This window comes from Dermacentor variabilis, chromosome 2, assembly GCF_050947875.1.
Source record: "Dermacentor variabilis isolate Ectoservices chromosome 2, ASM5094787v1, whole genome shotgun sequence".
In the NCBI taxonomy this organism is placed as follows: Eukaryota; Metazoa; Arthropoda; class Arachnida; order Ixodida; family Ixodidae; genus Dermacentor; species Dermacentor variabilis.
The window spans coordinates 107,018,457-107,045,193 of record NC_134569.1 but is presented as its reverse complement, the minus strand read 5'-3'; the positions used below and the strand labels follow the sequence as shown (position 1 = coordinate 107,045,193).

Genomic DNA, 26,737 nt, shown 5'->3' with positions numbered 1-26,737 from the left:
GATCACGAAGAGCAAGTCACCGCGCTGCTTCAAGAACTGTAAACAGCTTCCCATCCGCTACGGCTGTAATAGGAAGGCCTGGATGACACGTCAACTTTTTGTTGAATGGCTGCAGGTTTGGGACGCTGAGTTGGGCAAGTCGGGCCGCCCAGTTTGCCTTCTGGTAGACAACTGTTCGGCCCATCAAACAACTTGCAAGCTGCAGCACATCGACTTGAAGTTTCTCCCGCCGAACACCACAGTGAGACTGCAGCCCCTCGACCAGGGTATCATAAAGGCATTCAAGGTAGGCTATCGGAAGCGACTTATTCAACGGCTCCTCATAAACCTCCGCATGGGAACCGACCTCAAGATTGACCTGCTTGGCGCGATCCAGATGATTACAGGCGCTTGGGGCAACGTGAAGCAGGCCACAGTAGCCAACTGTTTCGGCAAGGCAGGCCTTGAAGTGAGCCAGAGATGAATGTCCGGAAGCTTTAGATGACGATGAGTGCTTGGAGGATGCGTTCCGCGACTTGTCAATTTTTCCGGCACCGCCCCGTCCGTAGTTACTGTTGATGACTTCATTAACGCTGACAGCGAAGTTCAAGCGGTAGCCGACCTCGCTATTGAGGATATTGTGGCCGGAATAGCTGGCGTTCAAGACAGCAATTCCAGCGACAACGAGGGCAACTGTGTTTTCGAAGAAACGCGTCCATGCACAGCCACTGAACTGGCGTCAGCGTTGAGCCTGATTCGGCGCTGATGCGGCGAAAGAGAAGGCACTGGGCTCTCGCACCTGGACAGTCTCGAGAAGATTGAAACTAGTGTTTTAAACTTCATTTCCCAGAGGAAAAAGCAGCCCAAAATTAGTGATTTTTTTTCCGTGAAATAAAGCGCTTTCATATTGTGTGCACATGCTATGTGATTCGCGGCTGTTCCAATCGGTAAGCCACAATTTTTTATGATTACGAGTGCTTTTTTGGCCTATATCTGTATATCGGATTTTCGCTATATCGAACTATTTTCTGATCCCCGTCGAATTCGATATACAGTCGACTCCCGATAATTCAAAACCGCTTAATTGGAATTTTCGGTTAATTAGAAGTGAAGTGCTGGTCCTGTCAGTTTTGCATGTAATCCTATAGAAGAAATCGCTCGATAATTTGAAGTCCTTATCCAGTAATATTGTTTAATTGGAAGTTAATTTTCAGCCGGGATCCTCGAGGTGACCGTCATTCTTTGGTAGAATGTGCAATTTTTCAAGTGTTGCAACAGTTCCGTGCTCCGCGTTGGTGTCATCGCCACCGCAGCCGCCCGCAACGCCATCCTTCTTGGAGCGGCGCGATTATTCATTGCTACGGCTGCCGTGGCCTCCGCGATGAACTCCGGCGGGAGGCGAAGCGGCTCCCGCCGGAGCTGATTGCGGAGGCGACGCGGGTGCCATAGGTGCACGCAGCGCTGCATACTGGCAGTGGCGAGATTGTGCGAGATTAGTCTTGCAGCGTGCGCAGCTCGAGGCGTGTGTTGGTCGAGCGCCTTTGTGCGGGAAGCTCGTAGGCTAGGTAGTTCCACGAGTGATTCGGAATTGACTGTACCTAGTCGCGCAGTTTATAGCCATGGCAAACCGTGGCTCTTATCGCACGCTCGACCTGGCAACGAAAGTCGAGGTTTTGAAGGAAGTTGAGAAGGGAGGTGCCGCCAAACAAGACATAGCGCGGAAGTACGGGATCAAGCCGAACATGCTCTCTAACTACATCAAGAACAAGCGCACAGTAATGGATGCATTTGAGAACGACAAGTTCAAGACTTCTCGGAAGCGAATGCGCACCAGCGCTTACCCAGAGTTGGAGAAGGCTCTGCTGGTTTGGATTAGGGAGGCTAGGAGCAACAAACTTCCTCTCAGCGGAGACATCGTTGCGATGAAACCCCGAACGCTTGCAGCAATGTTGGGGATCGATGACTTCGTTTCGTCAGATGGATGGCTGACGCGCTTTAAAGATCGCCATGACCTGGTTTTCAAGAGCGTGTGTGGTGAAAAGGCGTCTATTAACCAGGAAACATGCGCCACGTGGAAGGACGGACAGCTGCGTGAATATCTCGCCGAATGCAGACCGGAAGACATCTTCAATGCAGATGAGACTGCACTCTTCTATCGGCTTCTACCAGAGAAGACCCTGACCATTCAAGGACGACGACTGTGCTGGGGGCAAACGCAGCAAGGAGAGAGTGTCTGTGCTGATCGCGGCAAACATGACTGGCACGGAACGATGTCAGTTACTTGTGATCGGGAAAGCCGCGAAGCCGAGATGTTTTAAAGGCGTGAAGACGCTGCCTGTGGACTATGGGGCGAACAAAAAGGCGTGGATGACGGCCGAAATCTTCAAGAGCTGGATAAGCAAATTGGACCGCAAGTTTGCTGCTTCGAACCGCAAGGTGTTGTTCCTTGTCGATCACTGCAGCACTCATGTGAATGTGCCAGCCTTGAGTGCAATACGCCTCGCATTTTTGCCTGTAAACACAACGGCTGTTTTGCAGCCAATGGACCAAGGCATCATCAAGAATGTTAAAGTCCTGTACAGGCGGCACCTACTCGAGCGCATGATTTTGTGTATGGATAGCTCCACAAAGTACGAGGTGAGCCTGCTTAGTGCCATCCACATGTTGGCACGAGCATGGGATCGTGTGAAGCAAGAAACAATCGGAAAGTGCTTCAGGGCTTGCGGTTTTGTGGCAGCTTCTTCGGAGGATGCCTCTGAAATTTCAGCGGAGGAAGCGTCAACAAGCGAGCTTGACGGCACTGATTTTGGTGATGCTCTCGGGGACGTCAGTTTTGAAGATTACGTCGCCTTAGACAAGGCGGTCGAAACGTGCGGTGCGCTGACGGATAGCGAAATTGTAGAGATTATTCGGCCCCAGGAAGCGACCCAGGAAAGCGACGATGACGTTGAAGGCGAGCCGCAACCTAAGGCTGCCGATGTAGCTGCGGGCCTTGCTCTTGCGGAGCGCTTCTTTGCCGCTGAAGGTAACGCGAAAGAAGCGTTCCGCCACATCTACAGCCTGCAGAACTTGCTTTCAGCAGCGCGATTCGGCCAGAAGCAAAGCAAGATGACCTACTATTTTTCTTAGAGAAAATACTCGATTTCGCCACAAATAGAGTGCTGTTTTTTGTGTTTTGTGCTTAATTGGAAGTTCGTTTAATTCGAAGTTTTTTGCGGTCCCCGTGAACTTCGTATTAACGGGAGTCAACTGTATCCGGGTTCGACTGTAACAGACTCCATATGGATATCAATCAAGAAGTATGTTTGATCAGTGCGCTTCTTCCTACCATTGCTGTGTATATTTATTGATGCATTTGAATAAACAGGCTGACATAAGAGAAAAACTGCTTTGGAATTTCTATAATTAATTGCGTACTTCTGGAAGAAGCTGACTATCGCCTGCTCATGCTCGGCCGTAGCTGTCCAGGTAGGAATTAAACTTTGGCTACACTGCTTATCAGTGTTGTAGCCGTTGGGTACCGCTAATTTCGACTAGTCTTGAACATTCAACTAGCCTCAAACCAAGCGAGACTTAAGGTCAGACCACACGCACTCTTGCCACCGCGCACTCACTTCTGGCCACTTCTGGTTACCGTAAAAACCGGACTATAGGTCAGACCGGAATATAGGTCGATCCCCTAACTAATGAATTCTAAACATGAAAAAATCTTTTTCAATGGCAAAAGTACTGAAAGACACCCTTACGTTGAAACAAATGCGACTCAGCCGGTTGCACAATGGTGATAGTATTTATTTAAATGCTGCTCGTATGTGCAGCTGGCCAAGATTTTAACAGTATCCAGTGACCACCGACCCACGTGTTTGTCAGCACCCTATTAATGGCACTGAGCAGCGAAACAAACGAGATACGCGCATGTGTACACATGCGTTTACTTTCGCTTTTTCGCCACTCCTTGCCGTGATGATAAGGTGCTGATAAACATGCGGGTCGATGGTCACGCGATACTGTTAAAAATTGGCCGGGCGTACAGTACACAGAAGGGCACGACGTGCGGAAGCGCCACTCCGAATCGGAGCAACGTCTTTGATCAGAGTCGTCCAAACTAGAGTCGGGTGATGAATGCTTCTCACTGCCCAGTCCAGAGGTGCGCGCGATCTGTACTGCTTTCAAACGGATGCATTGGCAGTCACAGGAAGCGATCTTACACGCAGCTCCCGAACGAACTCCGCATCCTTGTATTCCAGTTCTGTGGTCTCCTGCAGTCCGCCCATGAAATGACATTTTCTTTTGGTTGCTGCAAGTTGTAATATGCTGCTTCTGCCTCCGCCAGTACCGAATGCTCTTTTCGGATACTCCAAACTCACGCTGTGCCGCCAGGTTGCCGTGGGCTTCCTCATACTCAATCGCCTTTTTCTTGAAGGCGACGGTGAATTGCAGTCGGCTTCCGCTCATTTTCAAACAAAATGCGAGAAAGCAGCCTTTAGCAAATATGACTTTATGACAATGGAAACGCAAAATTTCGGTGCCACAATGTCGCACGCCGCGCTGCTGCTGATGGTGATGGCGGCTGTTTACTTTGTCTGCCCATTGTTGCAAAACTTCCGCAGTTTTTCCATCAGTGTTCGGTATATAGGACGAGGGTCGACTTTTCGCAATGTTTTTTTGAAAAAAAGTTCGACCTATATTCGGGTTTTTACGGTAGATGCTTTGGCAGACTTTGAGCTGTTGATAGCGCTTCAGAATGTACAAGTTCAATGTGGCTGCTATCCGTTGGCCAAGCTAGTGCAAGACTAAAGCCAGTCTGCACCATGTAGCACAGCCAGACAGGAGCATATGAGCAACATTCCTCCAAATTCATCAGCTTTTTACTCCCAGTTATGTCTAAGAAGCTTCACTGCAGCACCCAGCAACGGTTTTGGTAGCTTAGAAATGTTTAACATAAGCTGTAGCTCTTGATTTCATGTTGTGTGCTGAATAGAAAGCATGAAAACTGGGCTTGTCCTTGTGTTTAATGTTTGGGAAATAGGCATGAGCAGCTGAGAAAACTTGTGGCGAAGTTCCTTGTTAGCTAGCTGGACATCTTTGACAGCTTTGTTTGGTTCCCTGTTCATTGGACATGCTTCTTTAAAGCTAATAAGATGATAGTCTTTAGACAAGACGCACTTATGAAATTCTTTCATGTTCTTAAGGAGACTCTACTGTATGTGTTCATAACGCTGCAGCTTGCAGCACGTGCAAAGCGAAAATGCCAAACAAGCTGCTGCAGTGGCATTCATTTCTGTTGCCAGGTTGCTTTGAAGTGAGCAATGTTCTTTTGATGCGCAGCATGAAGTGGAACGCCAAGCTTGGCTGGAGGCGAACAAGGCCCTTTTACAGGGGGATGGCAAGGCCACAAAACAATGCAGTGTGGTTGAAGGAGCAAGCATTGTGTCAGGGGTGAGAAACCGTCGCTTGGCATTCCTAACTCTTAAACCTGCCTTATAGATTTTATGGTTGCAACTTGTGTGTACTGGTTGAGATCAATTTGTTGGAGTATGTATGGTTTACCTTTTTTTATTTGACCCTGATGAGACCAACGAAATTGATGGGATTATCTAGCGGATTGGATTAAACAAGGAAAAAACAGAACACGTGGCTGATTTACTTGGCAGTGTTTGCCCTAACTTAAACATGTCCCCTGATTGAAAGCACATCCACTTTTTATGGGTTCGTTCTGTTGTCATTCTCGGTCGCATTCTGTGGTCACCATCTCCGATGGCTTGGCAATTGCACTTGTGATGCTGTCTTTGACAGTAGGCTGCTGCTAATGCGGTTTTGGTTTCGTCTTGGCTTGCACCACCCTAGCGATTTCCGGGTGAACTTTCTTGAAGATGGGAAGACATGAGATAAAATGGGGTAAATTCTATAATAATTCATTGTGAGCTACCGTTCTCACTTTGCAATTTTCCTTGGGCAGGCCAAAGTTCTCAACGAAAGATGCCGTGTGTTCGACGCATACCCTGTACCTTAAGCATTGCCAAGACAGACAATGTCGCTGTTGGCATTACCGCTGCAGTCACTGTTGGGATTGGGCGTGCGTGTGATGATGACCAATCAAGTTCGAATTATCCAATGAAGGCTTATTTCAGCATTGACATTGGAAAAGATTGGCCCCATAGAAATGTATAGGCACCAGCCTGTACCTTTGATCAGGTTCGGAATAACTGAAAAACTTAATTAACCCAACTCTACTGCATATGCTATATATAAGCTTAAAAAAAAAAAAAAAAGCTTGCTTCTCTGTAGTGTTTCTTTAAGCCACATACAGAGCATTTTTACCTGATAACATATCTTTTTGTGGGGAGTTTAGCGGCTCGTAATAAATTGGCTTGCAGAAACTTGACCATGCAGCATGTTCTTCTGATATAAGCTTGCTTAAATTTGCAGTTGAGCATGAATATTTTTTGGTTTTCTTTAAAGATAAGGAAAGAGATGGCACTTTAGAACAGGGCATGGTTAACCCTTTCAGTGTCAATTTTTTTCGTCATATGCGACAGCCCAGGGTCGATTTTTTTTTTTATTGCAGATTCCAATAATTCTGAGGGACCTATTTCGAAAAAAATTGCCCCTAATTTTTCTAGGGTGACTGTAAAGTGAGAAAAAGATAGTTTGCATTGGTATATATGTACTGTTTATTCATGAATAACAACAATAAGAAAAGGGAACAAACTTATAAGAATAAAAAATTTGATGCGTTGTTATACACACAGTAGTTCCAAGGCTTAGAAAATGCGTGCACGAGCATATTTCGCAACTCTCAAATAAATGTTCCTGCTCTTACACTAATCTTTACGCCTTTAGTGTAATCGAACTGCTTAGTTGAGTGCACTCAAGAAAACTGTGTGGTTGTGTGTCCGTCAACAAAGCAAAATGTATGACAAACTTTCGCTAATCTTCATCTTATTGCCAACCAGAGGCAATTAGTTTTCGCGCATCTCCAAAAAAGAGAAAAGAAAAGGAAACGCATGCATGGCAGCATCCTTCCTATGTGCACCCCTGTGAGCACTAAACGAGCAAGAAACAGGCGGTCGCCCTTTTAGTGATCAGTAACAAGATAGCCATCAGTTTTGCGAGCGCAAGAAGCTGAAACCGCCCGCAGAACAAAACCCAAACCGCCACCCGCCGTCGTGCACACCAACGCCCGAGTGGTAGTATACAGATGCGCCAGAGCAAGCTAACTCTAAAACAAACCATGCAACGAAAACCAAGAGAGGGAGGCATGAGAAAAAAATTCCCTGTATTCCCACATAGTGGCAGCACATGCCAGAAAAGGAGAAGTTAGGAAATAGGCACGCTTTTTAAACGTACAGACGACGCCGTAAATATAAGGCATCAACCATTTTGGGCTTGTTCGCGGCACTGTATATTTATGTCATTGACCCTGAAAAGGTTAACATACGCAAGTACTCGTGTTTATCAGCATCTGCATGTCCTGTTGTAAAGTGGTGTCCCGCCACTTCTCTTTTTTTTTTTTTCACTCATGTATGCACTAGCCAGCCTCGATTAGCGCTCTATCTTTTTATATCCTGTAGAATGTAATGTGAGAAGTTAGGTCACCGACCATTGTTATTTGTTAAACAGTGTACACTGACATCTGCACCTCTTTAGCATAAAGCACGAGCAGAGAAGTACAATGTTCATACAAATAACATGAACTATAGTGAGTGACAAGTCAAGAATTCAGGAGTGGAGCTTTCAAGAAAGTGCATTGCGCTTGCCTGCCCATCGTCCCTCAGCACTTCACAAAGAAGTTTGTGCCATTGCCACGAAGGGGAAGTTCCCCATTCATTCACCAACATAATGAGCATGTCATTCGTAAACCACATGCAGCAAGAACAGTCAAAATCGCTAGATACAAGGTGACAAAGCAGAAAGCTCACAGCACAAACAGATTATTTGAAAAGTTACTTTGAGAGAGAATTCCCTTACCTTCTGTACAGAGTACCACCTTCTGAAATTGCACAACCCTTCTCTTGTGTTTGAATGCATGCGATTGCCTAGAAGATCCCCCATGAAAGGTTGAATGTACCTAATGGAACCGATCACAGGGAAGCCATGTTTGTTTATCAGTAGCGCCCAATTTGCAAGAAGTCCTCCTAGCATGATCAAGAATTAATACCTGCTAACTCTCCTGAATTTAATGTAGTTCATCAATTTCAGCACATGCATTGGGGCACGTTAAAGATCCCCTGGTGGTCAAAATTAATCCAGAGTTCCCCACTATGGCATGCCACATAATCAAATCATGGTTTTGGCACTTAAAACCCCAGAATTTAATTCAACCAGTTTAAGCTCATTCTATGATTTCACAAATGTTTCGTATAAGTTATACGAAAAATAAATTGTGCTCCTGAAAACGTTCTATTAAAACTTTTGAGAAAGGTGGAGACATAAGCTTGCAAGAAATGCATGCAAAGAAAAAGAAAGAAAGAAAAATTGTGACAGTACCTGCACTGCCGTACTGTGGTGAAAGGCACCATATGAACTAGAGAGTATACTTGCTTCAAGCAAGGTTTTTCAGAAGTTTCTTCAGTAGGCAAAATCTGCAATGGCAAAGTCACTGCAAAAGTGTCTGTAATCTAAAAATATCTGTTGCTTGTCTTTATATGCTATTTTACATTTGCTGCTGCTTGTGTACTGCTTCTAAAGGTAAACAATCGTTCATGCTGTTCGTATGTACCTCACAAAAGGTTCTGGAGATGGGTTTGCTTAAGGCTCACCCTATGAGTGACGGCTAGAAAAGGGCACAATGCCAAGCGTGAAAACGAGAAGTCGTGGGAACGAAGCTCCCATGTAACCAACTCATTGCAGGCCTGTGAGCATCTGCCGCACAAATAAAGCACTCAGCGGAAGAGAGCTCGGGTGGAAAGGGCGCCTGGGGGCCACCACTCAAGAGGCCAATCAGGGCTCGTCCCGGTGACACTTGCTCACGTGGTGATTCAATCCAGGGAGGGAGAAGCACGGTTTGCGTGGGAAATTAGCTCCGATGCACCAGCTGTGTCCGCCATGTTGCTGTTGTGGCAGCGGTTCCCGGTTATCGAGCAAAGCACAACGTGCAAGCTGGGGGACGAGGCGCGGGAAGGCACCTTGATCCCCACAGGGTGTGGGCTGAAGGCAAACTAGAAAAAAATGCGTTATATAACCCCTCCCCACACCTTTGTGTTCACAAGATATTTATGAATTTTAAGTTTATAGGCTGACAGGTATGGGAATTGCATGACTAGGAAGTGCTTGAGCAAGGTAAAGTTGGTGAAATAGATACAAAATGACCAATAAGAAGAGGGAGCAAAACTAAAATGACATTAGTCGCTGGCACATTTATGCATATTTCCTTCGAGGGGCACTTGTTATTGCAATCTTTGGCTTACCTTCCCTCAATATAATAGTTCCTAATCGCATACAGTTCTTACTCGTTTCTAACGTACACACTAAGATAAAAAACTATTTGCACCCACGCCTAACACTCGCCTGATATTATAACTCATGGAAAGTAGCATGCCTCCAGTTCTTGTGACCAGAAAAAGATGCAAACCCATGCAGTTTGCCGTTGCAGAAGGGAAATTTATTTGCAGTCGCTCTTGAAAGGTTTCATCGCTGTACAGTTGAAGCTTGCAGTGACGAAATCGGCAGGGAAAGTGAAAAAATTTCCTTTCGCAGGAATTTCATGGTTATGAAATGAGGCAGCAAGAAATGCACTGAAAAACAAAAGTTTATTGTCAACATTCACTTAGTCTGCTTTGGTGAGCCTTGCTCGAGGCTATCCTGAACTGCATTGCTGACAGCGTAATGTGCGCCCCATCTGCCAATTAGCAGTGGCAGTACTGGCGTGGAGTGGTATTCTCTATCGCTTTCGGGGATACGATTTCGTGTATTTCAGCACCGGATGCATGGGCGTCTATGAGCAGTGTTCCTGCTGTGCTAAGCACACTGCCTTGGCGCCAGGGATGCTGTTGCCTTGTGCGTGAAACAGTGTAGCCAGTAGGCACCGACACATCTGGTGCTGACTCACGTGAAACCTTGTAAAAGTGATGATCGAAAATATGAGCCTCTTTCGGGAAATGTCTATCTGACGACACCAAATCCTCATGCCACGCCTGCTCGGTGGTACTGAAACCAGCATGCTTGAATCAGGGGCAGTATTCTTGGACGATCCCTTTTGGTAAGACAATACGGCCCCAGTTCGCAATCAAGGCTGGAGGTGTGGCAGCCACCATCTCAAGTGCCATAAACTAGTCCACATCTTTGTTTTTGCGGCACTTTGTTTTCTCTCAGCCACACAAATCATAATCTTCATCGTCAGCTATAATTGCTTCCGATAATTTGCTGTTTTTGTAAACAGAAATAACGGCAGCCACACAAGTGCGCCGTGGCAATATAGTATGCAATTAAAGTTGGCAGAAAGTGTATTTGGCTACTTCTTGGACTCTGTAAGCGATACACGGGTAGAATTTGATTTCAGGCAAATTTCGTTATTGTGAAATTACGGTTAATTGATGTTCCATTGTCGAGAGATACGAAATGCATTGAATACTATGTGCATTCGCCAGAGCACAAAAATATATCATTTTGGCTAAAATTTCCTTGTCTCTGGCTTTTATTATTGGGGGTTCGACTGTATTATATGTATCACAATGTGTCATCCGTTATGTGGTCCACTGCCTTTGATATTTCACATTTCTTGTACAACTTAACAACAGTCTCTAATGGGATGGTGGCACATGCCTCTCTCCTAGCCACTTCACCAATTTGTCCGGTGATATGCACTTCTCCAGAACGGCGAAATTGGGTGATGTGGCTATGTTAACACTAGTTTAGTATGTAAAATAACTTCCCTTTTGAGTGTGCTTTTATTGCTTTCGTAATGAAAGCGGCACTTCATTGTTGCCAATTTGCATGAAAACCTGTTCTGTTGCCATATTGTGATTGCACTGGCACTGGCTTTGACAGTAGGCTGTTGTTGGCTCCGCAAAAGGATTTTACAAACGTACGTATATCATTACAGTGCACAGGCAATTTCCAGACCCATTTCCTTGGGTAACTTATTTATTTAAAGGGACCCTGAAACACTTTTATGAGTAATCATAGAGTCACCTTACTATTATGTTATCCCACAAATCTTATGTTCCCAAACTTGTTACAAAACTTTAACTATTTTTTTATCGCACAAATACCCAGCTTTCTCTCTCTTTTCGTCTCCGCTATCGTACTGGAAGCTGCACAACGGAGAAGCCACAACGGCAAAGCCCTGGCCGAAATTTAAGTGTCGCGACAGCGAAAGGGTTCGTCGCGGCAATCTGTGGTGGCCGCAGTAGACTATGCTATGCAGTTTGCCTCTGCCATCTCCGAGGCAACGTGCATCTGTCGCAGCTGCGCACAATGCGAAGGTGAAATTATTTTTCTGTCTTATTGGGATAGCATACAAATACATTTTTCGTCTATTTAACTCAAAATTAGCAATTATGTGTTACAGAGAATGCTCTCGCAATCAGAAAATCAGCCAATAACATGGGTTGGCCAGCTGCTTTCGATGTGACGGTATTGCAGAAGCTAGGACAAGTGATTTTTCATTGTGTTTGACACGATATTGCAAATTCCCTGCTGCATGCAGTGCAGTAGCGGTAATATTTGGCTCACATGTTCACAGCAGCCTCCACGAAAGATCGGCAACGTTCTTTTTACTATGTTAGAAAAGTGTTTCAGGGCTCCTTTAATAGGCATGGTGATCCATGAGTTTGGTAAACTAGCACACTTGTTTCATACACCTGTTTATGTCCCAATCATTCATGTCTGTGTGAACGTCTTTGTCCTTCAAGTGGGCTGCTTCTCCAAAATTCTTAGGGGAGAAGTGTGTATTTGAATCGGAGAAATGTTATTTGTAGTTGGGGGGGGGGAATGGGGGAAAGAGCAAGCTGGGTATATCAGGCTTTCCGTTCCGTTAACTAATTTAAACATGCGCTGGCTCCTAACCTTTCCCTGTATGTTGTGCTCATATAATTTGGTTCCGTGACTTGGACAAAAATAAATTTAGGTGCTAATCACTGCAGTGTGTGTCCTGCGACCTTCGGTGAAGCCCCTGCCTTTTTTTTTTTTTTTTTAGGACAACTTAGATGCTTAGTGCACTGTGTTTTCTGTATATTCTGCTGGGCTGTGCAAGCCCACTTGTCCTTTTAGACTTAATTTCTCTTATTCTTTGTTGAACCCCTGGGCTATTCTCACATGCACCCTGTTGTGTACAGTACAGGCAGCACTCCTGTTTTAGTAACGATTGTTTTTATCTTGCCTCTACATAGTGGTTTGCTTGGTTTCTATCTTTTCAGGATCCGACAAGCTTTTGTGAACTAGTCCCTGGGCTCTTGCCAAGCAAGGACAAAACTGAACTGGTGGGCTGCTTTCCGTCTGTCGCATATAAATTTATGATCATAAAATCCTTGCAGTATTGAGCTGTATTTTCAGTTATACACTCAACAGTACTGTCTCTTTTCCTTAGAATAGTGCTTAGCAGTGACGCCATGGTGTAGTGAAATTTTGCTTCAATTTATCAGTGGGTATAAGTTAAGTCAGGACCTGCTGAGCATGCTATCAGTACCGTTTTAGCATTGCGTATGCTTCAAAATAACTGTATATCATTGTACCAGAGACATTTAAGTACTGTATTTACTCTAGCAAAGCCCTTTTTCCACTCTAGAGTGCAAAAAATCTCCAGTAGGTGCCACTTGTATGAGGGTGCAGCCATAATTCTGACTCATGTAAATGCACCCTGTGAAAAATTTTTGAAGAGATAGTGTGTTGTGTCTTGCAGCTGTAAAAAAAAAAAAAAAAGGTAGATTCAAGCGGGCAATCTGCAGAGGTCATAACGAGTGACTCATCGCTACAAGTGTTTATACTGGAAAGTGTGACTTCGAATAAGCGCAAAAAGTGTCTAGGGCATGCAGCACTTTGCTTAGTCCTGGAAGTAGACGGTAGACAGTCTCTTTAAAGTATCTCATTTATTGCCATCTTCATTTCAGAGTCTGTCACAGACAGTTGTGATGCTTCATGATGAACAGAGCAAGACAGCAGAGCTCGCTGAGAAAATAGAACAACTGAGTGACCGGGTGAGAGTGCCTTTCTTCTTGAAACATTGTTTTAAGAATATTGGTAGGAGAATCTATTTCGTAAAAGAGCTTAGACACATACTGTGCTCATTCTTTCAGACGTTGATGTAGTTCATAGGTACCTGGCACCAAAGTTGTTGCCTACTGTACAACTTACAACTCTCGCATAGTGAACTTGAAATGTAAATTGTGTGACTCTTCTGCTTTCTCATTTGGAAATATATAAATGTAATCTGGTACTATTCCACATTGGCTGGATACTCTTTATTATTACTCATAAAACTTTATCATCAGATTTTGAGAAATGTTACTGCATCATGTGCACCTTAGTACAAGATGAGAAATATCAACCTCTGGTCTTCGAACAACTGCATATTCTTAGTGGCAGGTGCCTAAGTTAGGTAATGGTTAGCAGCTGCATTTTGAAGTGTTTCTTAAATTTTAACCATGTCCTGTTGCAGCTCGAGGCTAGGGCACAGCAGCTAGAAGACTCGGAAAAGCTTGTCTCCAAACTAAGACAGCAAGTTAGTGAGGCCGAGAGCAGGAACTCGGCTATTACTTCACAGGCGACTAGCAAGTAAGTCACTGAAATGGCACCGGTGCTTTTGGGATCTGTATCAAAAGAACACTAAAAATGAATGTTAAGTCATGCTAAAGCAATAAGTTACCACTGTGAGGTGTCCAGACAACTTCTGTTTACTAAAAGGTATTTTGTATGTAAGAAGAAGGCTGTAAACATAGGACAGCATTGGTGCTAGCACTATAAAAAAAGTAGTGCTGGCTTCTACAGCACTACATGTCTTGCTTTTAATCAGTGAAGTTTAGTCATCCGCTGCAAGTAGAGAAGTTTCACGTTGAACACAATGGTTCAGTGTGAGATGCAGTTCAGCTGACTTAGATTGATTTTCCTGCAAGAGAATTCATTCACACTAGCTCGTCACATCAATCTTTAGGTGCTGCTTGCTTGGTCATGGCACTGTCTCTGTGCTGGCCTCTGGCTCAAAAGCAGGCAGAATGTGGTCTCTTGGACTGATGGTATGACTTCGAAGGTTGATGGGGCTGCCTATGTGATGATTCACATTTATTGAGGGGACTTCTTAAATTTCGGAGGAAGTGTGTGATGCCTTCGGTCACTATTTCCTGTGCTACTTAAATCCTCAAGTCCTCTCTTGGAATAAAAAGGCATCACAAGGTTTCTAGGAGGGTATTCTAACAATTTAGTAGCAGTTCAGCATTAGCCTTTTGCATCCTTTTAAATATGTTGATTTTACTGGACCCATTAACTCTGTAAATGAGTCCTACAATTTCCCTGCATCAAGGGAAGGGTCCTTTTTGCTGCATCTGTTATTAGGCATGATGTTTAATGAAACTTTGCATCAGGATGTTAAGAAAGCAGTGTCCGCGGAATGTTGACTCATTTCTTCCTCGGCAGTGGCAGGATATTGCGAAAGCCATCACTTCCAAATTAAATACTGGCACGGCTGGCTGGGACAACTCTCTGCGCAAGTAATACAGTCAGAGAAGTGTTGCCACCCATTCCCATTGCGTTAAGCTAGGCCCGTATTTGGTGAAGTCAACATTTTAGCGCACGGCAACCCCTGCATGTGGAGGGATTGTTGCTTAGCATTTAAAGACTTTTGCAGGCTTTCTCATTTTCATCAGAGAAAGGGACCACATAAGACCAGTGTTGTTTTGAACGCTACTATTGGTAGTTTCTCGACATTCTGCGCAACTTTTACCATTCATGCTCTGTGAGGATTGAGGTGCACCCCAGCGCCTTCGTCTGGGCTTTCACCTATTCTGTCGTCCCTACGCCTCACCCTTTCAGCCTTCCTCCCGCAGCAACATGCTAGCGGTGCCCTTTCCTGCATTTTTGCCCTGAGCTTCCCGCACTTCCCCGGGGCTGGGTGTTGTACACAGTACCAGACTGTGCTCAGTGACAGTGGGTGGTACCACTGAAGACAAATAAACTTGTTTCCCTTAACTTAGGGCCCTACTGTGTTTTGTTGCCTGTGCAGTGCTTCATGCCCCTTTTGTAGGCACGCTAGATGGCACTAATTGGTGGCTGATGGGGCCCTGAGGCTCGCTAAGCCCGAACCTGTGGGGGTCAGTACTTCTATGAGATACCAGACTTCCCACATGTGTTATTGATTAAAAAGGTAATTAAATGTTACCTTATTAAACTTAAATAAATGCTTGTGCAAAATGAGAAAAATACTCTTGTCTAGCATGAACAGGGCTAATCAGCATGCATTGTTAACCTTTCTCGTAAAGTCCTTTGTTACCGTATCTACTCAAATCTGGGCCGGCCCCGATTCTAAGACGACCCCCAAATGTCTGAAGCCAGAAAATTTTTTTTAAACACTTACCTCGAATGTAGGCCGAACAAGAAAGTGAGGACAGCGTTCACAAAATAAAAGTAGCATTTATTTAATATGAACATGCTGAGCTCACTCTACGTCATCATTGCCGCTAACCTCGTACACATCGAAATGCGGTGCGATCTTGGTGAACAGCTTCTCCCTGTTATCGCATGCTTATCTCCCTTATCTATGTCGTCTCCTCATTGCGGCACAGGCAAATAGTGTCTACCGTTGCCCCTTCCTATGACGGTTGTTTTTCTCATCGACGCTGAAGTCCCACCTGTCACCAATGTTTAACGATGCCTCTGTAGCTAGCACAACTTTTCATTTGAAAGCGGCGCTAGATGGTGCTAGCTATGCAGCATATTTATCATTGCCAATTACAATATGGCGCATTTTTTTTATATCCTCGAATCTAAGTTGACCCTAAAGTTTGGTATATGATTATTTGAAAATAAAAAGAAAGCTACATTCAAATAAATACGGTAATAAATCTTGGTGACATTTATTGTACTTACTTGTGTAATGCCTGCAGTGTTTCTCTCTTGATAATTTTTACAGGGTGTGAGCCTTAAACGAAGCAAGCTTATGACTGCTTGTTGAAGCCTCCAACTGAACATACCGTAGCCCCTAGCAGCTGACTATGAACACATTTTTTTATTCATCCTCGTCACTTCCACTGCCCTCGTCGTTTGACGAGTTTGGCTCACTCATGATCTTCCACAGCTGGTCATCCTCAATACCATCCATTACTGATTGATATTCGTGTCACTTTAAAGCACTTGACAGCAGTCTCAAAAAAAGAAGCACACCACAAATTGAAAATTGATGCGCACGCTTCTTGCGGTGATGCCCTCTTAATCCTTTGAAGGTTTTAGCCGTACATGTACGGCTGCGGTTTTCTGTCCCGCAAGGTCTTTGCCGTACGGGTACGGATTCGACCCTCCGTTTGAAATTTCGTGCCATAATGCCGATGTGTGCTTACTGGGAGGTGCTGCCACCTCTTAGGATTTACAAGAAGCGTCTGAAATTTGTGCTACGTTCTTGGGGAGATAAACAGAACTGATTTCTAGCTTCAGCGCGTCGCGCAGACTGCGGCTACACCCCTTTTGCGGTTTCGGTTTTGCCACGTGATCGCAACGAAGGCGCGGGAAACGTCATTTTTCTCTTTGTTGGCACTCTCTTGCAGAGGTAGTGGAAGTTAATTTCTATCTTGATTGGTGCTGCTCTTAGCATGTTTCTAACCGCCGCTCGCGAGGTGTTCTCGCTCTCAGCGGCAACACGGTTTCGCGGTTTCGGTTCCTCCGCGCGATCGCAACGGAGGCGCGCGAAACGTGATTTGTCTTTTTGTCGGCACATTATCGCAGGGGTGGCGGAAGTTGATTTCTATCTTGATTGACGCTGCTCTTAGCTTGCTTATCACCGCCGCTCACAAGGTATTCTCGCTCTCTGCGGCAACGCGCTTACGCGAGAGGGTGCCTCAGACCTCAGCCCAAGGCAGCCGCACGCAGAGAAGATGTCATGTGTGCGCCAACACAACTCTTCGCTCCAAGAGAAGAACATACACGCATTTTAGGTGTGCAGACTGTGACAAGGCTCTGCGCGGAGACCCGTGTTTCAAGGAGTACCACACTCTGAAATACTATTCAACATTTTGCAGTTCTGAGTGATGCTGGCACCCAAATACTGTTCCTAATTTTCTTTTACTATTTATTCCCGACTTTATACATCTTGTATGTTGAAGATCCGCAATAAAGTAATTTGACCACCTGGGAAAGTTTTTTTTCAAAATAATTAGACCCTCAAAGGGTTAATGCACCTGAAAGCATGATGCAGCTTCTAAGACAGCATATTGCATTATTTTGTCCCAAAGTGTATTCAAAAGTGTAATAAGAAAAGAAATCCTTCAATTAACAGGGAAGTAATTTACATGAAAAGAAAAGTTCAAAGAAAATGGTATGCATGTTTCAGAAGTCCATGTTTCAAAAATCCATGTACCTTTCATAAATTGAGGCACAAACTAATATGCCATATTTGGAATAGAAGCACTAAGATGTAATGTGACATCAAAAGAACTTCCTTTTTGAAGCACCATGTTCTGGCACCATGTAAATCTACCTACCAAGCCCATTATTAGCAAAGATATGTCTTCGTTATTGGACGAGGGGGAGCGCATCCTGTGCTTGTCCACATGTCTATCCTTCCCAGTGGTGGCGGTGATGACCCTATGTGTGCACAGAGTTGTGAGCATTGTGCAAAAGGTCTATTCACGCTAGTGCTATCAAGTGGGGTCAGCTTTTTTAAAGCAAAGCTTTCTTTGCCTCTTCCTTCAACTTTCCCACTGCTGCTGCTGCAGTGGGCTGTGAAGTGGGGGGGGGGGGGGGAGACAGGAAAAACACCTTTTCACCCCACCACATCGAATGTGCACAAGGCCCTGCCATATTGGCCACTTGGCAGCTATAATTATCCGTGACTCCCCTCAGAAGCATTGCAAAAGCTGCAGCGCTTCCCTTTCTACTAACCTGTGTGTGAGGTCAGAGGGGATGCAGACAGAACTGTAGAGAGGAGAGGAGAGGGAGGAGAGGCAGTTCCAATATAAGAGAAGGGGGAGGTGACGTGAGAAGGCAAGGAAACCCCACTACTATACGGCAGCGGTTGCGAGGAAACGGGATAAGCTTAAGTTCAAGATACGGTACAGTACGTTGCTGCTATTTCTGAAAAATAAATGCCATGCAAATATGTCAAGCAGGCAACTTGCGTAAGGCGTGCAGAAGCAGAGCCGCATTATTTTAAAGTGCACCGCAGGGTCCAGGAGACGCTACGGAAGTGGTCGGCCGTCAAATCAGCACTTCTGTGGCCACCGCATTAGTTTTGCGGCATGGCATCGCTAGAGGTCGTCGATTTGCTTCCAATCGTGGCAGCTGCATTTCGACAGAGGCAAAATAGAAAACGCATGTGCACTTAGATTTTGGGACACGTTAAAGAACATCACAGTGTCAAAATTAATCCAGAGTCTGCCAACTATGGCTTGCCTCATAATCCGAGTGTGGTTTTGGAACGTACAGCCCCATGATCGAATTCAAGTTTAATACTTCTGCCGCAATGCGATGTGCCGTGTTAGCAAATGACAACGCTCAACCCTCTCAGAAGTTATAAAATATGGCGCACAATGACACCTCAGACAAACACCTCTCCTTGTGTGTTCTGTGTACTATGCAGACAAACAGCAGTGGTGCACGCAAGGTAACGTTGAAGAAATTAAGCTTTAGCCATCAACATCACTGCTAATTATCGTCAATTAAAGCATCCAGCACGGAAAGCTTCGCTTACATCGATTTCCACAGTGTGTGGGATCTGCATAATTTTTTGTTGGCGACTTAGAGTCAACTGTGTTTATGTGGTATCCGTTATGTCCAATTTCTTTCTTTCTTATGTGTTTGTGAGAGTTATATGAGAAACTTGGCTGACTCATTCACTAATAGGCATTTGTGTTTAACTCTGGTCCATGTCACTCTTTATACCATTTTGCAGGCAGGCAGAGCTTGAGACAGCACTTCTTGAGAAAGAAGCCCTGGTCAGGGCTCTGCAAGGACAGTGTGAGGGGAAAGTCGCCGAGATTGAAGAGCTGAGGTGAGCAATCCCTGTGGACATAACCTCCTGCGTGCAGTTTTTACTATACAGAAGAATGGTTGACTCATACTCGTAAGGAAGTTGTGGTCGTAGTGTGGTAGATATAATTTTCAAAATGCATTCTCTTCTTACAGGCCCTCGTAGCTTGTGTCATTATGTTGTGAAATGTTGAGAGTTAATGTTTTTATTTGTGTGTGTCCCCTTTCACATCTGCTAACTGGGAACAGCTTTCCATGGCATTCAGAATTCTCAAAAAGAAAAGACGCCGGTTGTTTCACTACTGTAAATTTCTAGCAAGCATCTGGGCTTGGGGATAATACATGCCTTGTATTGTTTGCTTGTATTTCATAATTGATTCTGTTTGCTTGTATTGTATGCCTGCATTTGGCTAATTGCTTCTGTTATTTTGTATTATCTTTATGCACATTTTAACAAGAGGTCCCATTGCAGTATTCACACTAAGGGACCTCTTTCTGTATACCTTTCTCCATATATAACCCCCCTCCCCATGTGACGTTCAATAAACTCAAACTCATACAGTAGTAGCTCATTCATACGTTTAGGGAAAAAATAGCGAGAATAAACATACTAACCAAGAAAACATATGATTAGAGGTCACTAAAATATTTAACAGACTCAACTGTGTTTGACGTACCGTATTTACACGATTGTAAGTCGACTCGAATGTAAGTCGACCCCCCCATATCGCATGACCGAAACAAAAAAAAAAACCGAGGGCGCATTCGATAACGAAAATTTATTAGTAGCTGACATGGTCACTGGACTCGTCTTCACTAGTGCTGCCATCGTCATCGTTGCTGCGGTCCCACAGCGCGTCGTGGTCCAGCGAAATTTCAAATTTGGCGAACGACCGCACCAGGAAATCTTGCAGAACAGCAGCCCACGCCAAATGCACCCAACCACACGCAGCTGTCAGGGAGGCTCTGTTGACAGGTCCGGTTGGCGTAATTTCGCAGTCTTCTGCCGCCAGCCACTCGTTGCACTCACGGCGGAGCAGAACCTTAAAATTAAGGCGAAGGTCCGGGCTTGTTTCATGACCACGTTGCACTTCAATGGCAGGGACCGATCACGCATTTCAGCCGCATTTCAGCGAAGTACGCCGCAAGCTTAGCCTACAGCTCCAGAAAGCGTCCAGCTTCGGCACGTGGGAAATTTCTCACTTGCCGCCACAGGGTGAAAATCTCGCTTCGCTGCAGTTGCCACTCTCGCACCATCTGTTTAGAAACATCGGAATTGCGGCCCGCTGCGCAGTGATTTGTTTCTTCGGCGTAAAGGATGGCAGCCCTCTTGAACGCTGCTGTGAACGAGTGCCGAAAGATTAGTCGGCCTGCAGCACTCATGACGACTGGGGAAGCATAGAAGTAGCACGTAGCCGGCAGTCAAGTGGAGCGCGTGAAAAAGTTAAACCAATACCAATGCACCCGCAAGCGGTGTCTGCTCTTCCATGAACTACCGATACTCCCCGCAAGCGCCGCCGTTCTGAGGGTGCCGCCGCAAATGGGAACAGCGGCGCTTCCATCAACTATTGACACCCCCCCTCCATGAGTTTTGCATGCACTGTAAGACTCTAAAAAATGTTGAAAAACCCTTCCGAAAAGCGAACAAACAGGCGGGATAGCGAAAAGATACGGGTAGGGCCATAGAGCAAACATAAAATTGTAATTACATTGTAGCTCTCGTTGGTATCGCTTTTTTTTTGGCGGGGCCATGTTTTGGTTTCGATTGTAAGTCGACCCCCCAACTTCAGACTTTCAAATTTTAAAAAAGGGGTCGACTTACAATCGTGTAAATACGGTACATAAAGCGGAGCGTCGCCCGAATCATTGCAGCACGAGATGTCGATGAGCGCTGCTCACATTGTCGTTTTAATGGCTTTGGCAAGCTTACATCTGCACTCCCCGAATTCTGCCTTGGCCAACTGCTTCTTCGAGCGGAGCATTTTTGGCTGGAGATTTCAACGTGCCAACTCAGCACAAATAGTTGCGGCATGAGATGCTGATGTGCGTCTAGCTGGTAGGGCCCAGGCAACCTGAGACACACATTTTGAAAGAATGCTTTATCTTTCCAGACTGATTTAGAGTTTCTCTCTAGTGCCCCTTTAATAAGCTCAGCTTGCATGTTGGTCTCTCGTGTATTGCATCTGACACAGCTGCTTTCAAGGATGCTGGTTTCATTGCTCTGTCTTGGTGCAGACGTGCCCTGCTGACAGCCGAGAAGAACTGTGAGCGTGCGCGCAGGGACTATGCGGAGTTGCTGCGAACTTGGCAGGAATTTGAAAACACCAATGACGCTGGCGAGGTGAGTTGTTGGCACAGGGCAGTGGCCTGTGGTCGAAATAGAATGGGAACTAATGTGGTGGAACTACGATGGAACCCAGTTGACACATTCCTCACTGCGGCGTTTGCTGTTGCGTTTTCGTGTTGCGACTCCCACGTATTGCGTTCCCCTTGGATATGTCACCATTGTGTAATGTTTTCGGATCTTTTGTTGCGCTGGAACGCGGCGGTCACATAAATTTATGGACACAGCCAGCCGGTATACTGTTGCAGCAAGCGACCTGCACTTTGCAACAAGCAACTGGACCAAAGTTTGCAATATGCGACTGAAGCTGCACAAGCGAAGCACTGCACGAGCATATAGGGAGAAAACATGCACAGAGCAGTTGGCAAAGTACGCGATGAGTGCATCCATTAAATCCTACCGGGAACTACGCATACAGGACCAGGTCCACCCAGCACAGGGCTACATTTGTTACAACGAAGCTGTTTATAGCTAGGGTTTCCGTGGAGTTTTCATGTGCGCCAGAAAAAACTATCATCATCAGCAATGGCTTGTGCCACTGCTCGCTTGCTTGTCGTCATCTTCTTCCACAGCTGGCTTTTTGGCGCCCCTCAGTGCAACCGCATGAATGCGCTTGTGCCACAGCCCACAAGTTCGTCATGGTCACTTCTTCCACAGCCTGGTCCGATACCCCCTCATCATGCCAGCATTTTCATGTTGCCCCTCGCGCTCGTGCCACTGCTTGCGCCTTTGTTGTCGTCTTCCACAGCTAGCTCCGATGGCACTCATCATGCCAGCGTTACCATACTGCCCCTCCCTCTGTGAAGGCACTGATGGTATTGGCCTACTTCCAGTTGGTGCAGTGATTTCGATCTCAAATTCTTTACCTCATTATATCATTTGCGCCTTTGTCATCGTCTTCTTCCACGGCTGGCTTCAATGCCGCTGATCCTCCCTCTGCCGAGGTGCTGACGGCACTGGCCCACTGCCAGTCGGTGCGGTGATTTCGAAGGCAAATTCTTTGCTTCATTATATCGCGAAATGAAAACACAAATGTATATAATGAATGTATAAAAATAAATGTGTGCGTACCGTATTTACACGATTGTAAGTCGACTCGAATGTAAGTCGACCCCCCCATATCGCTTGACCGAAAAAAAAAAAAAAAACCGAGGGCGCATTCGATAACGAAAATTTATTAGTAGCTGACATGGTCACTGGACTACTCGTCTTCACTAGTGCTGCCATGGTCATCGTTGCTGCGGTCCCACAGCGCGTCGTGGTCCAGCGAAATTTCAAATTTGGCAAACGACCGCACCAGGACATCTTGCAGAACAGCAGCCCACGCCAAATGCACCCAACCACACGCAGCCGTCAGGGAGGCTCTTTTGACAGGTCCGGTTGGCGTAATTTCGCAGTCTTCTGCCGCCAGCCACTCGTTGTACTCACGGCGGAGCAGAACCTTAAAGGGACCCTGAAACGCTTTTGACGATTTTCTACAAACGTACTGAGTCGTTAGAGTAGGTCCTTCTGATCATTAATTGACACGTCTAAGTTCCCCGCGTAAAGCGTGTAATTTATTATAAGGTTTTAAAGAAGCACATCGCTGCCGATCGCAGCACAGTGCTCGGCGAAATTTTAAGCCGCCCCTACCCATATGACCGAAATCACCCATACGACGTCAGTGGGGCGAGCTATCCGATTGGCTGACAAGGGCGCGTGATCGATAATTTTTCCAACTTTATGGTAAACAAATTATCTTCATAATTGTTGGAATGTTAGCTAATTTGTTTTTATGAAAGGAAAGTAACATAAAGAGAATGCACAAGAATAATTTTTTAGTACACTTGAGCACTTCCGGCACACAGCAAGTGTCGTCTGCTTGTGTTACAACGTACTCCATTTTGACGAGAGCTCCGCGGTCAGAATCGGTTTCAGTCTTTTCGCGAGCACTATGATTCGACTTTGTTGCCTTGTGGACTGCAAACGTAGCGAGTGGCAATGTGTCAAGCTGCGACATCGTGTCCCTCTGCAAGGCAGCGTACGAGCGAACTGGCTGCTGGGCATCGGACTGCCGCCATCCGATCGGCGCCAGGATTTGCGCGTTTGTGGCCGTCACTTTACACCGGCAGATTACTAACGCAATAGCGTTTCGCGAGTCCGGTATTAGGGCCAACGCAAGCGCAAGGGGACAGAGTTTGGCCGCTTGACTGTGCCGTAACGGGATGACCCATGAGATGAGCAGGGCAAATGTGAATGGTCTGCACGGTGCAGCCACCTGGTGGCAGAGAGCTCAACCATACACAGTAGCAGCAACGAAGTGTATTCTTCTTTGTTGCTGGTGTGTATTTTTCGCAGGAGTGTAATCATCAACACGTTGTTTTTATAAATGTTTAAAATGTTTTACACTTGGTTAGAGCAACATTAGCGCTGTGTTTGGCTGGTTAAGCGCTGCGCCAACAAGTGTATGGACCGTGCAGACCGATCAGGCCGCTCACGTACGTCTACGCTAAAGTATCTTCATCAGCTTGAGTTTATGCCTCCAGTCATTTGCCGAAATGACCAGCTTGCCTGTGGTTACCGCGTGTGTAGTTAACGGAATACCAGACATGTTCGGCGCTACGACAGAATGCTCGCAACGCACGCTGCTTCGATAGCTCTCGCTTGGAGTTTACGGCCAAGCGGCTAGCGGAGAGGTCTCGCGCGGGCGGGGGCGGGCTCCAAAACAACCGGAAGTGGACGATGTGACGTCGCATCGTGGCGCTGAACCAGTGAAGGCGGAGCTTATCCCCACTCGCTAGGCGAACGAGTTGAGGAGGAAAAGCATGGCTAGGGAGGAGGGTAACTTCTAATCGCTTGTAGCTCCTTTAATACGTAACGCTTCATTTAAATTGTGGTGCGAATGTTCTACTTAAGCTGAACCCTACGCGTCTACAAAATTTGTCCGAACCGTTTCAGGGGCCCTTTAAAATTAAGGCGAAGGTCCGGGCTTGTTTCATGACCACGTCGCACTTCAATGGCAGGGACCGATCACGCATTTCAGCAACGTACGCCGCAAGCTTAGCCTACAGCTCCAGAAAGCGTCCAGACTTTGGCATGTGGGAAATTTCTCACTTGCCGCCACAGGGTGAAAATTTCGCTTCGCTGCAGTCGCCACTCTCGCACTACCTGGTTAGAAACATCGAAATTGCGGCCCGCTGCGCAGTGATTTGTTTCTTCGGCGTAAAGGATGGCAGCCCTCTTGAACGCTGCTGTGAACGAGTGCTGAACGATTAGTGGGCTTGCAGCACTCATGACGACTGGGGAAGCATAGAAGTAGCACGTAGCCGGCAGTCAAGTGGAGTGCGTCAAAAAGTTGGTCAAACCAATACTAATGCCTTTAAACAGAGAAAGAGAAACCCGCGAGCGGTGTCTGCTCTTCCATAAACTACCGATACTCCCCGCAAGCGCCGCCGTTCTGAGGGTGCCGCCGCAAATTGGAACAGCGGCGCTTCTATCAACTATCGACACCCCCCCATGAGTGTTGCATGCACTTTAAGACTCTCAAAAATGTTGAAAAACCCTTCCGAAAAGCGAACAAACACGCGGGATAGCGAAAAGATACGGGTAGGGCCATAGAGCAAACATAAAATTGTAACTACGTTGTAGCTCTCGTTGGTATCGCTTTTTTTGGCGGGGCCATGTTTTGGTTTCAATTGTAAGTCGACCCCCCAACTTCAGACTTTCAAATTTTAAAAAAGGGGTCGACTTACAATCGTGTAAATACGGTACCTACCTTTCGTCACAATGACCACCGATCAAGACAATAAATGTGTTTGTACCTTTGTTCAAAATCCTGTGTCACCACTTTGTCATGTGCTACACATGCCAATCTGCACGACAGACGGAAGTGGAGAGTGCTGTTGGATACGGGCTATTAAATAGCATCAGTCAAATTCTCCGAATGCAGCCACTTTGTGCTGAGCACCCGGCATCTTTTTTATCCGAGCTTCAGCATGACGCAAGTCCTTGTTTGCACGACGCCACAACGCTGTCTTAGCTTTCTGGCACGGCGTCGAAATGATGTTGATGTTGATGTGGCTTCACGTACAGCGTGCTTGGAGGTCGTTGTTCTGATCTCTGAGGCATGTTCTGCCGGGCCGCCCGATGGAGATGACACCACCGTGCTTGCACGACGAGAAGTGGAAACACTACGTGTTAACCGATACGTATGCAATAAGCTGGTACAGTTTATGCGGATACAAAACACATTATATTCAATGGTCACTGAGTCGGAGATTTAACTTTACTACTTTTAAAACGATACTACTGTTTAAGTGGGTACGGTTTAATGAGGTTTTACTGTATACTGTTCACGATCACATGTGCCTCGCGCATTTTCTTGTTTACGTGGGATCTAGCGGTCGGAGAACGTATCATACGATCGCAGTTTGGCGACATACTGAACGTTGGTGCCGAAAAATCTTGTTTCCTGGGAAAGTATGAAGCAGTAAGAAATGAGTGTAACTCTTTTTTTTTTTTTTTGTATGTGTGTTCTCAATTGCTAACGTTGGCGCCGGGAAAATGGACGTAATTGTATTGTATCAACGAGGTTTTACTGTATTTGGTATTTGCACACTCCTAATTCATTCACTAATTCAGTGGGCAATGGTACATTAAACAACTAGCATGGGACTTGTCAGCGGTATTTTCACATTGCATGCTGGTCTAGCGCATTGATGGTATGCTAAGCTCATTGCTGCAGCGAGGCACATAGGGCTGCACACCACGGCATGCAAAAGTGAAAGTATCCCTAAGAATGATCCACCTGTAATGTGGCCACAAGTTGCACCCAAGAGTAAAATGAACTTGCACATGAACTAAAAGAAAAGCCTCTGAGGCACACCAGCCTGCTAAGAGTAAAAAAATTGTCTTTTGAGTGCTCAGTGCATTGAGTGTTCACAGGGAAACTTTTGACGACATGCAGCGGACATTTGTGCGTGTGGAACAGCAGTCCGGCGCGGCTGCATGGCGTGATGCGGAGAAGTTGCGCCGCCATTCCGAGAGGCAGGCACAAGAACTGGCCGAACGTGAGAGCCAGGTCGAGGTACTCCGGCAAGAGGTGGAGCGACTCAGGAAGGACCTGGAGATGCTGGCTCCTCTCCAAGCACAGGTAGGAAATGGCGACAATTTTTGGTGTGCAATCGATTTCAAGCTGGCTCAATGTTAAAGGGACCCTGAAACAATATTGATGATTTTGTACAAATCTACTTAGATTTCAAATATCTCTCTTGGAAGAAAATATATGACAGAATACCATAGTCCTAATTAGGTCATTTCTTATGGGCC

At 45.8% G+C, this 26,737-nt stretch overlaps 1 protein-coding gene across 2 annotated transcripts in view; it reads left to right on the top strand.

Moving 5' to 3' along the window:
- The window catches only part of LOC142572487 (uncharacterized), a 55,610-nt gene that overhangs the window by 14,520 nt on the left and 14,353 nt on the right, over positions 1-26,737 (top strand). The window contains exons 4-10 of one of the 2 annotated variants that reach the window (XM_075681642.1): positions 5,308-5,418; positions 12,339-12,401; positions 13,029-13,115; positions 13,577-13,692; positions 19,010-19,108; positions 21,322-21,427; positions 26,376-26,561. In XM_075681642.1, the coding sequence (XP_075537757.1) occupies positions 5,308-5,418; positions 12,339-12,401; positions 13,029-13,115; positions 13,577-13,692; positions 19,010-19,108; positions 21,322-21,427; positions 26,376-26,561 (768 nt within the window). The remainder of the gene's footprint in view (positions 1-5,307; positions 5,419-12,338; positions 12,402-13,028; positions 13,116-13,576; positions 13,693-19,009; positions 19,109-21,321; positions 21,428-26,375; positions 26,562-26,737) is intronic. The other variant, XM_075681643.1, reaches the window with a different exon arrangement.